The sequence below is a fragment of the Sus scrofa genome, chromosome 15 (genome assembly GCF_054392235.1).
Source record: "Sus scrofa isolate SSC_HxYL_T2T_F1_AM1 chromosome 15, Sscrofa_HxYL_maternal_Yorkshire_Landrace_v2.0, whole genome shotgun sequence".
Classification (NCBI taxonomy): Eukaryota; Metazoa; Chordata; class Mammalia; order Artiodactyla; family Suidae; genus Sus; species Sus scrofa.
In genome coordinates, this window is record NC_139397.1 from 59,702,093 (window position 1) to 59,718,832 (window position 16,740).

At 48.0% G+C, this 16,740-nt stretch overlaps 1 protein-coding gene across 14 annotated transcripts in view; it reads right to left on the bottom strand.

The window, feature by feature from the left end:
• Positions 1 to 2,207: 2,207 nt before the first annotated feature.
• Positions 2,208 to 16,740, bottom strand: part of IRF2 (interferon regulatory factor 2) — a 145,969-nt gene continuing 131,436 nt past the window's right edge. For 10 of the 14 annotated variants that reach the window (XM_085001032.1, XM_021075622.2, XM_085001030.1 and 7 more), the window contains 3 exons: positions 12,801 to 12,965; positions 5,088 to 5,134; positions 2,208 to 3,547 (listed from right to left, as the gene is read on the bottom strand). In XM_085001032.1, coding sequence (XP_084857158.1) covers positions 3,239 to 3,547; positions 5,088 to 5,134; positions 12,801 to 12,965 — 521 coding nt within the window. In that variant the 3' untranslated portion in view covers positions 2,208 to 3,238. The remainder of the gene's footprint in view (positions 3,548 to 5,087; positions 5,135 to 12,800; positions 12,966 to 16,740) is intronic. The other 4 variants (XM_021075623.2, XM_005671703.4, XM_085001033.1 and 1 more) reach the window with 1 other exon arrangement.

Here is a 16,740-nt window from a genome sequence, read left to right on the forward strand (position 1 = left end):
CAATGCCGGATCCTTAACCCACTGATCGAGGCCAGGTATTGAACCTGCAACCTCATGGTTCCTAGTCGGATTCGTTTCCCCTGCGCCTCAACGGGAACTCCTTTTTTTTCTTTTTTCTAAATCGAGCTGTACCCACAGCATATGAAAGTTCCCAGGCTACGGATGAACTGGAGCTGCAGCTGTCAGCCTACACCACAGCCATAGCAATGCTGGATCCAAACCGAGTCTTTGAACTATACTGCAACTCCTGGCAACAATGGATCCTTAACCTGCTCAAAGAGGCCAGGGATCGAACCTGCATCCTCATGGATACTAGTCGGGTTCATAACCTGCTGAACCACAGTGGCAATTCCCTGGGGGTTTTTTTGTTGTTGTTTTTTTGTTTTTTTTTTTGCTATTTCTTGGGCTGCTCCCGTGGCATATGGAGGTTCCCAGGCTAGGGGTCTAACTGGAGCTGTAGCCACCGGCCTACACCAGAGCCACAGTAACGCGGGATCCAAGCCGCGTCTGCAACCTACACCACAGCTCACAGCAACGCCGGATCATTAACCCACTGAGCAAGGGCAGGGACCGAACCCGCAACCTCTTGGTTCCTAGTCGGATTCATTAACCACTGCGCCACGACGGGAACTCCCTTTTGTTGTTTTTTTTGGGGGGTTGGCTTTTTAGGGCCATACCCACAGCATATGGATATTCTCAGGCTAGGGGTCGAATCAGATCTGCAGCTGCTGGCCTATACCACAGCCACAGCAACACCAGATCCAAGCCTTGTCTGTGACCTACACCACAGCTCACGCCACTGAGCGAGTATCAGTGTGATACTAGTGAGGTTCTTTACCCCTGAGCTGCAACAGAACTCATGTTATGGTTTTTTAATTTGTCCTAAAATGGGATGACTAAATAGAAGGCTTTAGGGGCAAATTGCAAAGAACTAGACCTGCTGATTGAGGCCCAGGGAGAAGCCTAGGTCTTCAGCAGAGAGCACAGTGCCTTCCCTCCCAGAGGAGGCGAGGGAAATACAGTCAACAAGGCGCTCCTCCCGGGAGCACTGGCACCTCAACTTCAGCACCCTGGCCAGGAAAACACTTAGCTTAATTTTTGTTCAGGGCTGGAGAATTTTATGGCCACTAATTATATCTGCAACTACGCACAGGGAGAGGCCTGAAAATAGCCCTTTGTCCTTTCATTGAAGCAACCTCTGCAAATATTAACCTGGCCATTTCCTCCACAACCCCCCAGAGGTAGGAGTCTGACTTGGCAAACATTGAAGATGCAGGAGGGGTGAGTCCAAGGACTGTCTCAAGGTCAGGGACACACCTTGAAATGCTGAGGGGTGATGGGGCCTGGGGTTCTGGATGTTTCTCGCTCAAAAAGACATTCCTGAAGTTCTGAGGGCTAGGCTAGGGCTGAGGGCCCGGGTCTTAGAAAGAAGATTGATTGAGAGGAGGAATACAACAAATATTTCCTGTTATTGAAAATGCCTTATCCATGAGACTGGCACCTGACATAAACATCGAATTTTAGTCAGATGTTTAAGAACAAGAAAAACACAGATGTGGATGGAATTTGCTGACAGGAGAGAGCAGTGGAAAAGGGGTAAAAAGACTCCCTCTTGGAGTTGCCCTTGTGGCTCAGCGGAAACGAATCTGACTGGCATCCAGGAGGACATGGGTTCGATCACTGGCCTCGCTCAGTGGATTAAGGATCTGCCGTTGCCGTAAGCTGTGGTGTAGGTTGCAGACATGGCTCAGATCTCACGTTGCTGTGGCTGTGGTGTAGGCTGGCAGTTACAGCTCCGATTCGACCCTTAGCCTGGGAACCTCCATACGCAGAAGATTCAGCCCTAAAAAGACAAAAAAAAAAAAAAAAAAAAAAAAAGACTCCCTCCATTGTCACAGCAGCTTTGGGCTTAGCTTGTGTCCTTGACTCTTACTACCTATGTGACCTTGAGTCAAGGCATCTTCCTTTTAGGTCTCCATTTCCTCCTGTGAACTGGAGAGACATCCCCACCCTGAGCACAACTCGATGAGTGAAGAAGTGAATTCATCATGCACATTCAGCACAGTGTCAGCTCAGGGGGGGAGCCCCCAACAAGTACCTCTAGGCTTGAAAGGGGGACAGTTACTGGTCACAAGAAAGGGCACTCTGCCAGTCCTATCCCACGATAGTGCTCAGGTACCCACAGACAAAGCCAGGCAAGATGCCCATTAAAAATTTAACTATATATCATATTCATTTATTATCAGTCCACAGGATAATTTGATTGCTACATGAGCTCATAAAAGCTTTTTCAACTTTACAAAATTAAAAAAAAAATGTGCCACAAGGATGTAATAACAATTGCCGATAAACAAGAAAAGGAATCTTAAAATTATAAATTTGCTGTAGAAAAGATAAAAAACAATTATATCTTCTTTAGAATTTTACCTTGAATAAAATATTCCCCTGTATAAAAAATAAAAAAGCTTGCTCTGGTTAGAATTAGAGTATTTTCGTCTTCAAATCTGGGAATTTGAATAATCTCTCCATGATAGTTTTTCTTTGTACCGCGTGGCATTCAAGCATAGCAGATTAGAAAGATTTTCTTTTTTCTTTTTTTTTTTTTTTTAAAGCAGTCTGAAAATGGGACATCTGCGGAGAAGTTCATTTTCTTCTCCTCCTCCTCAGGGATGTGGGACACAGCCTTTGAAGGGAGAAAAAAGGAGGAAGGAAATGGGAGGGGAGGGGAGGAGGGCAGGGAAGGGGGTGTTGACGGTGCTGTGAAACAGAGCAAGATCACAAGAAGGTCTGTCTGTAAGTGCTTTAAGATAAGGTGCAGAAGCAGACTGCAACGTCGCTAGTACTGCCCTATGTACATATTCACAAGAATAAAAAATTCTAGCTAGTTCACATTTTCTCATCCATTCTGAGGCATCCACGCCACCACGCTGGCCTTGACCGCAGGCAATGCAGCACCTCACTGCCCGTGTGGGTGTTGGTCCTATGACGTTCTTGAACTTGAGGGAGCAGCCCTGGGAGATCCAGCAGGCTCTAGAGATCACGCGTCTACCAAGGGGCTGGAGTCCTGAGTTCAAAAGAAGCTCCAGTACTGGAGTTGGACACAGCAATCAATGTTCTAATGTCAAGGCTTTTTCCCTTAAGATTTGTCTAAAACAGATGTCAGAGAGAAAAATAAAATACAAACAAACAATAAAACAAAGCCAAGAAATCCCAACAACCACCAGGGGAAGTCAAAGGCTTAACAGCTCTTGACGCGGGCCTGGGTGACGTCGGATGTCTTCTTGATGACACTGGCCCGGGTCTCCCGGTCCGGCCGACTGCTGCTGGGCGCCGGGGTCCCGGGGGCTGTGAGGGGGAGGTCTGGGAACGGGGGCCAGGAGCTGTTGTAAGGCACCGGACAGCTCTCCTCTTTGACAGTGACCTGGAGGTCGGGCTTGTTGGAAGTGACGAAGGTTGCCATGCTGGGCAGCAGGTAGGCGGTCCGCGTCCCCATGTTGCTGAGGTACTGCTTGCCTTCAATGTTCCTCTTCCGCCAGTGAGGTCGGCCCTTCCAAGGACAAGAATCAAGATACGTCTATTTGCCTGGCCTTCTCTGTATGGCTTTTTAAAAAAATGTACCATGGGTGTTCCCACTGCGGCTCAACGGAAATGAATCTGACTAGAACCCATGAGGACGCAGGTTCGATCCCTGGCCTCGCTCAGTGAGTTAAAGATCTGGCGTTGCCGTGAGCTGTGGTCCAGGTCGCAGGTGCAGCTTGGATCCTTCGTTGCTGTGGCTGTGGTGTAAGGCTGGCGGCTGCGGCTCCAATTCGACCCCTAGCCTGGGAACCTCCACATGCCGCAAGGGCAGCCCTAAAAAAGACAACAAAGAAAAAGAGAAAAAGAAGCACCATGTTTCCCAGGTGTCGGTGCCTGAATTTCTCAAGGGGCGTGGACCAAAGAAACAGCTTAGCAACTGTCTCCAGGTCCCTGGACTGAAACCCTCCCCCAGCTCTGTACACCCCCGGCCATGGCCTCTTCCCTTTTTATCAAGGCCATCTGCCACCTCCCAGAAACCTAGCCAAGACTGTTCTATGAGGGCAGGAAACAAGGCAGCAACTTGGGTTTCTGGTTCCCTCTACTCTAGCTGCTTGGCCTGATCATTAGGGAGCTCAGAGCCGGGACTGCTGGTGTGTGTCACGGGGGATGGCTCCTCACAGCTGGCCTCCGACCTTGGAGTCAAGGTTTTCAGAAGGAGGGAATGCCCCCAGATTGCTTTCAAATGGCTTGGAGCTTAGGGCTTCAGCGTGCAGGCAAGTAGCTGGCCTCGAGGGTGGCTTTGTTCAGAGAAGGAGCTGGAATACTGACCTTGAAGAAACAGGGTCCGGATATACATAGGTTCCTGCAACTACTGTCTTTTCAGAATTCCTGGCCTATACTTGAAAGTATTTAGTACATCGGGAAATCACTAATCCAAACAACCACTACTCAACCTCTCTCTCTCCCCTCCATTCCTCACAGGCAGACACAGAGCAGGCTTTGCAGGAATGCTTTCCATCACCATTACAGCCATTTCCTGCCCTTTTCCCAGCTGAGAGGAGGGAGATCAGAAGAGGAGACTCAGAATCCAGACCAACACACACCTGGCTTCTGGGCAGGATCGCAGGGGGCGGGGACTCCAGGTATGTGGGGTGGGGGTGCTACTTTTGCTTAGCACTGCCTGATGTGAGCTTTGGCCACTTGGACCTTCTATTTCTGCTTGGGCCTCAGGATGTTTATGGTGGTAAGATTATCAACATTTCCTGGCCTTTTCCTGCCATCCTCCAGCCTCCTTTCGCATGGTAACATTTTCGCTCCCATGCAGTCCCCTGAGTTTCATTTCATAATTTGAAATCCAAAAGCACTGTAAATCTTATGTTATATTTTACCACCACCACCACTAAAAAAAAAAAAAAAAAAAATCCCAAAGGGAAACTCTTGATCGAAAAGAAAAAAACCTAACTAGCAGCTAGGAACCCAAAGTGCTGGTTGAGAAGCCCCCCTGACTCCCCCCCCAGGCACCCCCTCCCCCCAGCATCTGCTGGAGTCAGCGTGATCGCCGTACTTACCTCTGAGCTCTCTTCATCACTGGGCACACTATCGGTAGTTTCGCTTTCTGTTCAGAGAGAAAAACACACAGGGCCATCATTCCTGCCCTCCACACCGTCTCGAGGCTCAGGCAGCATTTGAAAAACTAGATCAGCACTTCTTTCATGGACAGAGAAATGGGTCACTATACCCTTAACCTCTGTCCGCTTTGTCAGGGCAAATGCTGGCGCCTAGGAGATGCCGGGACAGCATTTTCTGTCTCTAACTTTTGGGCCTTTGGAGAAAAGTTTGAGGGTTGAGGGGTAGCTCATCTGCTCTGGGCCAGGCTACAGGCAGTCATGGCCTCTGCTCCCCAGGATGGGGTTTGGGCCCTGTGGTGAATCTGCCTCCGCCCCCCAGGCCCTAGGCTGGCCGGTCCTTACTGCCCCACACCACTCTCCTCTCCCAGGTAGCTCATTTCAGTCCCAGCCCGGTCTTTGCAGATGAGCCACGCTCTCTGCTCAGGCCCCTCCTTTCCCTCTCTGCTGCTCCAGTCCTGGGACATCTGGATTTATAAAGTGGCATCCTCCTGCTGGGTTACTGTGGGTGGGCAGATTCCAGGGTGGCTCTGTGAGCCCCACCCACCGGGTTTACCTTCTGGGGTGTGGGTGGGGCTTGTGACTTGCTTTGTACCAAGAGAACACGGCAGAGGTGATGGGATGCGTGTGGTTACTTTACATATAACTGAACCCAGTCTGACAAAGAGGCTAGTCCCCTTGCTGGCTTTGAGGAAGTAGGTGGCCATGGCGGAAAGGCTCCCAGGACAAACGACCACGGGCTGCTTCTAGCCAATAGCCAGCAGCAAACTGAGGCCCTCAGCTTGACACCCTGCCGGGAACTACGTTCTGCCCCAAATCATGTGAGTCTGGGAGCACACCCTTCCCGATAACATCCTCAGCTGAGACAGTAGCCATGGACCAGACCTTGACGGCTGCCCTGAGCAGAGGACCCAGCAAAGCCATGCCCTTTCCCCTGACCCCTAGAAACTGGAGGATAATAAATGTGTGTTGTTTTAAGTCACTAAGCCTGTGGTTTACGGTCTAATTTGGTGACTATCCTGATTCAACCTGCCAGCTGTGAGAGACATGGAGCAAGTTACTTAACTTCATGGAGCCACAGTTTCCCTCATCTGCAAAATAGGAGTAGAAACACCTTCCAAAGAGGATTCTGTGACAAGTGAGCCAGAGAGTGTGTGAAGAGAGGCCTAGCACAAGGCCTGGCACAGCTCTCACCTAGCACACGTTACCACGCATTTGTCCTAAGCGCACCAGCCTCACTCAACACCAGATCTGCTGGACAAGCTAGGGTAACAGGATCATGGTTCATAGCAAGTGGTTCCACATCACCTGGACAAAGACTGAGTTTTTTTTTTTTTTAAGCAAAGAAAATTCTTTGATTTTTTTAAGGGAAAAAAATTAATTGTATTAAATAAAAAATTGATGGTGTGTGGATTTACAGCATTCATGGGAGAAATGAAAGCACAGCGGGTAGAATTTCCAAAATACACAGACCCTTAGAGATGCCTGAGTTGGGGTCATTCATTTTACATGTGAGGCCTGAAGGGAAACAGTAATACTGCACTTTTATGGGGTGTATGGGCCATGGGCCGGCACCTCTGTTTTGTTTGGTCGCTCGGGGGTCCCAGGTTGGGGAGCAGCTCCTACCGTCCCCCTGCTGTGCAGAGGAGCTGGTGTTTCTACCTCCTTCATCCCCCAAACCATATCTTGCCGGTGGCACAGCTGTGACCAGATGGCTTCCAGCTCAGATGGAGCCCTCTGGCCGCCTGGAGCACCAGCCACAGACCAGGCTCCCTGAGAAGTGAAGGCTAAGGACAAATGGACAGAGTAACAGATTCATTCCTCAAGCAAAGAAACCAAAAGTGATGGCGCGGGGCCCACCCTGGAGCCTCTGTGTACACTTTCAGCCACTTCCTCTGGTGACTTCACCCAGGCAAGAGGGACTGCTGAGGGCGGACCACCAGCATGGGGAAGACGGGCTGGCCACTCCTCGGGCTGAGCTGACCTCCAGAAGCATCCTCGGGGGTCCCACCTTGGCTGACAATGACCCTGATTATGAAGGCAAAGCAGCAACACCCAGCACCAGACATGTTTCCACGTAAAACCAAATTAAAAATAACAGCAAGGGGAAATGCCCCTCCTTGCCTAACCTTCACACTAGCTCAGGCCCCCGAGGGGGCAGGAATCAGCGCAGCCACTCCTAAGGAAAATGCGGAACAGAGATGTTGAGAAATCAGCCAAAGTCTGGACTGAGTCAGCACAGAGGAGGGAAAACAAAGCAGCCTTTGGCTTCCAGGGCCCTGGGCTCTGAAGCTGTCCCGCAGCTCATGCTTCTGATGAAACTTCAAGATCCCCTTTCCATTTTCATGGTTGGAGCTCTTTTTGTGCTCAGAGGCCAAGGTTTCTCTTCCTTTCCTGTCTGTCTAGGCCCCCCCTCTCCTAATCACCCTCCATCAATACCACTGTTTTCTGTTCCCCTCCGCTGAAAATAAAAACACAGTGCCACTAGGCTTGCTCTGGAGGCTGGAAATAGGGAAAATGAGCAGGTGAGACCAAGGTTCTGGGATTCCACTGCAGCCCAAGTTACGGTTGCAGGAGAGGTTGGAAGGCAGACCCTGGGGAAGACTCCTTGGTAAGACCTTGCCTGGACCTTGAACGTGATCAGAATGTTAATTGCCCGTAAGGACCTGGTTTTGAACTTCTGGGTGACAGTCAGAGAGAGAACACACGCATGCTCTGAACTCCTGTTTTCGGCTGACGCGAATGTTTGCATCGTTTCTAAAGGAAGATCAACTGCTTCTAAAGGACTTTTGATAACTCTTCGTATCGCAAATTGATCCAGCCTAAGGACCTCAAATCCTTCTCTCTAGAATAAGAGCGATGCTCACGGCCTCCCCTGAATCACTGGTTCAAAGTGCTTTGTCGGGGCACTCATGCCCAGTTTCCTGTTTTCTTTTTACCATGGTCATTTTCAGGATTTTTTTTTTTTGTCACACCCAAGACATGCAGAAGTTCCTAGGCCAGGAATCTAACCCAAGCCATAGCAGTAACAACACTGCTTATCCTTAACTGCCACCAGAGAACTCGAATTGAGATCCCTTATAGGACAAATGAGTTCATGGCAGCTGCCGCTTCCAGATCACCGTCACTGCCGACACAGCAGCATGAGGTTGTTTCCATTTTTCCTTTTGATTAGTGTGGACTGGATTTTGTATTTGGAATAAGAAAAAAAAAAAAAAAAGGGGGGAGTTGCTTCCCGAGCAGCGTCTGAATAAGTTGCAAGTGTTTCCAGAGTGATAACAGGTACCTGAGTTTAGGTTTCATCCTTCTGGTCTCAGTTTCCCCAAAAGCAAGTAGGGTGAAAGAGAAGGGAATGTTGGATCAGATGATGGCAAAGATGCTTCTTTCAGAGCCGAGGTTTGGTTTACTTTATTTATTTATTTATCTTTTTGTCTTTTTAGGGCTGTACCTGGAGCATATGGAGGTTCGCGTAGGCTAGGGGTCCAATCAGAGCTGAAGCCACTGGTCTATGCCAGAGCCACAGCAAAGTGGGATCCGAGCTGCGTCTGCAACCTACACCACAGCTCACGGCAACGCTGGATCCTTAACCCACTGAGTGAGGCCAGGGATTGAACCCGAGTCCTCATGGATGTTAGTTGGGTTCGCTAACTGCTGAGCCACGACGGGAACTCCAGCAAGAATCCTCTTAATCTTAAAGCACTTTTATTTTTCCCCACTTGACAAAACGCAACCTTGCTATGGTTTCTGGAAGGACCCAAAATCTTTCTGCTGCTTGCTGGTCAGTAGGAAATGTCCCTTCTCTCGGTTATCACCAATCAGTCCTCTGTCTTAGGCTTTCTTCTCCATCCTCTCATCCGACCTTCCCCAAAAGACGACCACGGCTTTCTTTTTATAAAACCACCAACATCCTAATAAAATCCTGGTGCCACACATGGGGCAAGAGGCCACTTTGGGGAAGATCTTTAACGGTAAAATGACTCTCTCTAGAGTGTCCCATGGTTGGGCTTTGGGACATCCCTCCCCAGGATAAAAGTTTATGAATCCAATTAGAATTCGGTATTGTCTTAAAAATAATCCAATGCAAGTCCATTCACTAAAAGAAGCTGTCCCTTTTCTTGCTCGCTGTAATATTTAGACCATGGAGAAGACAGACCTGCAACAATGAGTGTGGTTTTTGTAATACTACTGGGATTATATTTCAATGCTCAGTAGGGAGAAAAAAATAGCCAACAACGCCTCCAGTTTCCTAAACAAGGGAATGAAAGTGGTTGGAGGAGGCTGAAATTCAGCTGAATAGTCCAAACAAAGGAACCCTGTCATGAAAGACAGGCATATAGCCTATTCTCTTGGGGAGCATCAAACTTGAAAGAGAATATGACCCAAAAAGCTGCCTTTCCTAGTAGCAAGCTGTGAGATCCCCAACTGGAAAATTTTAGTTGCCCATGGTCAGTAACAGATATGTTTCTTATTCGCTTAGCTTTTTTCGGGCCACACCTGTGGTATATGGAAGTTCCCGGGCTAGGGGTCAAATTGGAGCTGTAGCTCCTGGCCATAGCCACAGCAACACTAGATCTGAGCCACATCTGTGGCTTACACCACAGCTCACAGCAAGGCTGGATCCTTAACCCACTGATCGAGGTCAGGGATCGAACCCTCATCCTCATGGATACTAGCTGGACTGGTTACCGCTGAGCCATGATGGGAACTCTCAGACACATCTCTTTTGTGCCTGTAGGTTCCAGAAAAGTAGCAGTGATGGCTTATCTGGGCTCCATCCAATAAGCCCCCCTCCAAAGGGTTCTGGAGAATTCAGACAATGAAAACAACAGAAAGAACTAAAGGCCAGGCTGAAACACCAGGCTCCAACCAACACCACCGCGCCCCTGCTGTCTCCCCGCAACCCCGCCAGCCTGGCACTAAAATCCTGCCTTTCAAATCTTGCAAATGTCCTGAAAAGGGTAATGAAATTTTCGTTTCTCTCTGCATGAATCAGCTGTTCTGGGGATTCTTCTGCTAGAGCAAAATGCCACTACTGGCAGAAGAGCAAGAAGAGGCCTTTCCAGAATCCCCAAGAAGACATCAGAAAAGTCTTACTCAACAGATAAATAGAAAAGCTAAAGCTCCAACCCCTTAAAAAAAAAAAAAAAAAAAAACCCAAAACACATGGGAGGTAATAATGCCTGCCGTAGCATAATATAGAACAAAGTCATACATTTTCAGCCACAGTCAGGGAAACATAAGCAAAGGAGCTTCACGTTTCAAATTTCAGTTATCTCCACGGTAAAATTAGGGCATAAACATTCTGCTCTGCCTCCTTCGGTTGGCCCCTGAGATCCTGGGTCGGGCGGCTGTGAATGGCCGGGCCCCACATGGCTTTGTAGGGCAGCCCCACACTGGGAAGCTAAGAACTCAGCATCAGCTCTGTGAGGGTCTAACTGTGCTGTAGGTGGTCCCGTCCTGGACACTCGGCTTCATCCCATCGGCCTTGGATTCCTAATTTTTTTCGGGCCACACTCTCCACATATGGAAGTTTCCAGGCTAGTGGTCGAATTGGAGCTGCAGCTGCCAGCCTACATCACAGCCACAGCAACGCCCGATCCTTTACCCACTGAGCGAGGCCAGGGGTCGAACCCCCATCCTCATGGATATTAGTTGGCTTCTTAACTCACTGAGCCACAACAGAAGCTCTGAATTCCTAATTTTTAAAGAGAGAATAATGACAGGACCCAAGCAGACAGGGTTATTCTCATGCTAGTTCAATAAGCCAATCGATTCCAAGCACTCAGCACAGCTCACAGGGCACAGCAAACACATGGCAAATAGCAGTTATTATTACGGGGACTGGCAGAGACCAAAGAGGAACGGGCACATGCAGGAGTTCAAAATATGCCTGACGAATCCACAACTGATGACAAGCTTATCCTGTCTGACAGATTATGGGCTTCTCGTGGCCAAGGCTGGCTCACGCTTTGCTTTTAAGTTCCCAACACAAAGGAAGGCTAGGACCTTGAGGACCTCTGTGAAGCGAAAAGTGCCAGTCACCAACGAACACACACTGGATGAATCGGCTCCTATGAGGTATCTAGAGCAGCCAGGTTCATAGGGACAGAAAGTACAAGGGTGGTTGCCGAGGGGCTGGGGGGAGGCGGAGGGGGAGTTATTATTTAACAGACACAGAGTTTCAGTTTTGCTTTTAAGTTTTGCAAGATGACAACTTGCTGGAAGTGGACGGTGGTGATGGTTTCGAGACTAGGTTAAGGCCCGTAATGCCGCAAAAAGGTACCCTTAAAAATGGCTAAAATGGTAAATGGTAGGTTATGGGCATTTTAACACAATTTTAAAAAGTAAATTTTTTTTTTTTTTTTTTTTTTAAAGAAAGAGTTCAGGAAATATGAGGTTAACTTAGGGGCTGATAACTCACAAACAACTCGTCACTTGACTCAACCTAATTCTAATGCTGACTCTGTGCCTGTCACCGGGGTGGCTGCCCGACTGAAGGACGCGCTATTTGGCAGCACAGAAAGGACGCTGGAAAGAACTCCCGAACCGCCTATTAGAACTGACTGTAGTTACCCAGGAGAGGGCCTCTGCTTTTTATTTTTAATATCTGCAAGCAACAGTGCTGACTCAGAACGTGTATTTCATAATTACAATTGAGTCCCACAAAGTTCAGTGGAGATCATCAGAAAGCTTGGAGAAGAAGATATGATGTTGGTGGGAAAAAGGAGCCATCACTTTAGCCTGTAAGGATGGAAAAGCCAACTGAATCTGGCCCTAATCCTGTGACCGCTGGGGCCAAAGTCTGCAATTCTACAGAGTTGAATTCCCTGGGGGAACAGAAATGGGCTCAGTCGTCTGGCCCCATTAGAAGTGGTACTAAATCATTATATCGAAAAAGAAGCAGGAAACATGTGGAAATGCCCAGTAAACTTGGCCGAACAACAGAATGGAACTTGGGGTCTGAAGGTGTAGTTCGAGTCCTGACCCAAACACTTACTGGCTGTGTGGCCGGGAGCAAGTCTCTTCACTTCTGATGAAGGACTCGGAAGAGGTGGTCCCTAAGGCCCTATCCAGCTTGGTCAAACTCAGATTCCATGAACAACACCCTCTGGAATTTCTGATAACTTCTGCAAATAAAATAAGACTCAGACGAACTACTTCCCCAAAGAAATCTTACTGTTAGTTATGCATGAACATGTTACGGGTGATCAAGTAAAATGCTGTGACCATGTCTTCCATCTGAGAGTAAAAACCCAGGAAGATGTTGATTGAGAACATTATAGCAAGAATAATTCTAGCCAGGAGTTCCCGTTGTGGCTCAGCAGTAACAAACCCAACTAGTATCCATGAGGAGGAAGGTTGGATCCCTGGCCTCGCTCAGTGGGTTAAGGATCTGGCATTGCTGTGACTGTGAGGCAGGCCAGCAGCTGCAGCTCCGATTCGACCCCTAGCCTGGATCTTCCATGTGCTGTGGGTGTGGCCCCCCAAAGACACACACGCACAAAAGAACAATTCCAGCCAGAATAAGCCTGGCTGGACAATTCCAGACAGAGGAGAGGTTCTCTGGTGCGTTGGGGCAATGGGTGACTTTAGACTAAAGGGCCCACCCTCCCTTGCATCTTCCTGGGTCCCAGAGCTCCCGTCCCACCCCCTTACCTGCGTAGGAAGACACGGGGGAGATCTGCAGGGGGTAGAGCTCACTCATGCTGACCGGCTGCTCATCACTCTCGGTGGTCACCTCCACGACTTGGCAGATGTCTGGTGGGTTAGTGACAATCTCTTGATCCTCAATGGTGCTGTCCAGATGTGACTGTCCTACAACTTCAAAGAAAAGACAGTGATCATGCACCAGTGTCACCTGTCCTCACCAGCCCAGCACACACTCTCAAGGAAGACAACCTTCCCCCAGAGAGAGACCAAGAACAAGGAGTCAGAGTTCTGATCACCAAACATCGTCTGCCATGAAAGAAGAACAAGTCTTCGCTTTGGTTTAATGTCCCCAGAGAAGCAGCTTGCCAATAACCTGCCTCCCCAGGGCTATTTCCAGTGTGCCTGGAAATGGTGCTTACATGTGGCTACGTCCCAAACTTAACCTGGCCACAGCCAAGAATGCAGGACCAGAGGCTGTAGGCAGACTTAGCTCCAGGGCCAGCGAGATAAAAGTGCTTTGAACCTGTCCCCTTCTAGTCTCTCTTCTTGTTCTAAATAAAGGTAGTGTGCTATTTTCTGGGTCTTGGGGTTGAAAGAGACATCATCAAACTTTCATTAGGACCTCCCAAATCCACCCCATTGTGTCATTTCTAGCTGTGGAGTGCTCTGTGCATACCCCCAAGCACCCTTCCTACTCTGCAGGCACGGATGCAATATCAGAACAGCGGAAAAGAATGGTTTCCCAATTCTAACACACCTTAGTAACATCGACTCTTTAAAACACTGATAAGATGAATTCTGAACACCCTCGCTCTGAACTCTGCCCCAACTTTTTAAAAAACGAAATTCTTCAGTTTGAAATCATTGTAGATTCACATGCAGTTGTAAGAAGTAATACAGGGATCTGGCGTGCCCTCTACCCATTAGCCCTCCATCGGTAATATCTGGCCAAACTATGGTAAACATCAGGATAGGGACACTGATAATCTACCCAGCTTGTTCAGATTCACTCCATTTCACTTATACTCCTGTGTGTGTGTGTGTGTACCTACTTCTGAACAATTTTATCATATGTGTGGTTTCATGTTCCCACCACCACAGCCAAGACACTCAACAGTCCCATCACCACAAGCATCTCCTATAAACCGTACCCACCTTCCCTCGGTCTCCTCTCCTTGTCTTGAAACTCCTGACATCCACTCATCTGCTTCCCATTTGTATAATTTTTGTCATTTCAAGGATGCTTCATAAATGGATTCACATTCCCTGACGGGCTGTATTCACTGAGCCTTACTCCCTAGAGATTCATCCAAGTTGTTGTGTGTATCAATCAATGGTCGACCCGTTTACACTGTTGAGTAAATATTCCGTGGCATGAATGTACCACAGCCTGTTTTGAATCAACTACTTCTGGGTTGTTTCCATTCTCTGGCTATTACAAATAAGGCTGCTATGAACATTTGTGAACAGGTTTTATATGAACATATATTTCCATTTCTCTGGGGCAAATGCCCAAGAGTGCAAAGGCTAGATCACATGGTTATTATATATTTAGTTTTACAAGAAATTGCCAAACTCGTGTCCAGAGTGGCTATACCATTTTATGGTCCCACCACCCATGTATGGATGATCTAATTTATGCACATTTTCGCCAGCTTTTGGTGTCGTTACTATTTTTTGACTTTAGTGTGGAATGCTACCTCACTGTGGTTTTACTTTGAATGACCCCATGCCCTGCCCTACTTTCAAACAGAGCTAACCTTCTACTTCTATTGGCAATTGACTAGATAGAATATCCCTGAAAACTGGCACTAATGAACATAGGGGAACAGTGATGTTTTCCCAAAGGCCTCTGTCAAAGCACTCTGCCTTCATAGTCAATGTTCTACTCTGTAACGTTTCTTTTTCTTTTTCTCTTTTTTTTCCCCTGCTTTTTAGGGCCGCACCCACAGCATGTGGAAGTTCCCAGGCTAGGGGTTGAACTGGAGCTACAGCTGCCGGCCTACACCACAGCCACAGCAATGTGGGACCCAAGCCGCATCTGCGACCTACACCACACCTCACGGCAATGCTTGATCCTTAACCCATTGAGCAAGGCCAGGGAGCGAACTGGCAACCTCATGGTTCCTAGTCGGGTTTGTGAACCACCGAGCCAGGAAGGGAACTCCATATTGTAACATTTCAACCCATGAACACACCATTATCCTGTTATAAATGAAGACAACCTGACACAGAGAAGTGGGGTGCCATGTCCAGAGACACACAGCCTGGAATACAGGCAGTGCTCTGAGTCCCTGCCACTTTCTCAGCCACCTGTAAAATGTTTTGGTTCGGCAGGAAGGAGGCCACATTCCAGTCTCCTCAAGAAATTATTTAGCACCATGGGCGAGTTCCTGTTTTCACTGTTCGAGATATTTTGATTGCTCAAGTATTTCTGTTTATACATGGGTTTCTGTTTTCATTGCTGTGAGGCAGTGTGATGAAATGACTAGCAGAACTTAGGGAGACTATTACTTCATTTTTCTTTTTTTTTTGGCTGCACCCATGGCGTGCGTGCACAAGGTCCTGGGCCAGAGCTTGAACCCACACTGCAGCAGCAACCTGAGCCACAGCAGTGACAAGGCCGTACTCTTAACCACGAGGCCACCAGGGAACTCCTATGTTACCTGACTTCTACTCAGGGAAGGTTTTAGAAGGGAGTGAGAATTCATGGCTTTTCACGAGGCCACCAGGGAACTCCTATGTTACCTGACTTCTACTCAGGGAAGGTTTTAGAAGGGAGTGAGAATTCATGGCTTTTCTAACAAAGAAATAGAAAGGCACCAAAGATGCTGGGAAAGCAGGTTTGAGGACGTGATCGAAAGAATCCACAGACCACAGTACACAGAATAAAACTGGACGCCATTTAGGAGGGGATTAAAATTAAAGAAAAGGCAGGCAGGCTAAATATGGCAGGCAGACTCCCAAATTCTTATTTTATCCTTTGGACTCTGCTCCTGAAGCCTGAGAGCATCAATTATGAAGTTCCCTGGCCAAGGTCTGAGCGTGACACTGACCTCTCTCCCGTTCCTTCTGCCTCTTCTCTCAAGTTAAATAAAACGGCAGGAAAACGAGCTATGTCCCATCCTTTCCCAAGTCCTAAGAAGCAGTTGGTGGGTGGGGACAGAAACCACATACCTGGCTCAGCCCACGTGTTTGACAAGGGGGTGGGTACCATCAATACCCTGAACACTAAGGCAAGTAAAAGCTTACATCAATCTGATTGAAATCAAAACCACTTTAACTTCTACTACTCCAAAATTCACTCCTCTCTTGCACTGTTCTTCCAAGTGGAGGGGCAGTGAGCTAACTGGAAGGATAAACAATGGCAGCCGTTCAAGCATTTCTCTAATTATATCTCTTTGTTCTGACCAGGAATTCTCTTCCTCAGTGTCCTCCTCCATGAGGCCCACCTCAGTCATTCAATTATCAGAGGGTTGTTTTTTTTTTTTTTTTTTTTTTTTGCCTCTTTTTCTTCTGTTTTGTTTTTTTCCTGTTATTTTTGTTTTGCTTTTTACAGCTACCCCTGCAGTATATGGAAGTTTCCAAAGGCTAGGGGTGGAATTGGAGCTGCAGCTGCCAGCCTACACCACAGCCACAGCAACACCAGATCTGAGCCACATCTGTGACCTATATGATAGCTCACAGCAACTGTGGATCCTTAATCCACTGAGCGAGGCCAGGGACTGAACCCCAAACATTTTCTTATGGACACCACGGAGCCACAGAGGTTTCTTGAGCATCTTCTTTGTATAAGGCATTGCTGGTACTAAGTAGAGCACAGAAAGCATCGTCTAGTCCAGCATCTGGTTTGTGAGAAGGCCAATAGCTGGATGCAGCATTAACGATGGGGAGAAAAAGTTGAGGACAGTAGTGCAAAGGAAAAGAAGGGGTCGGGAGGAGGGCA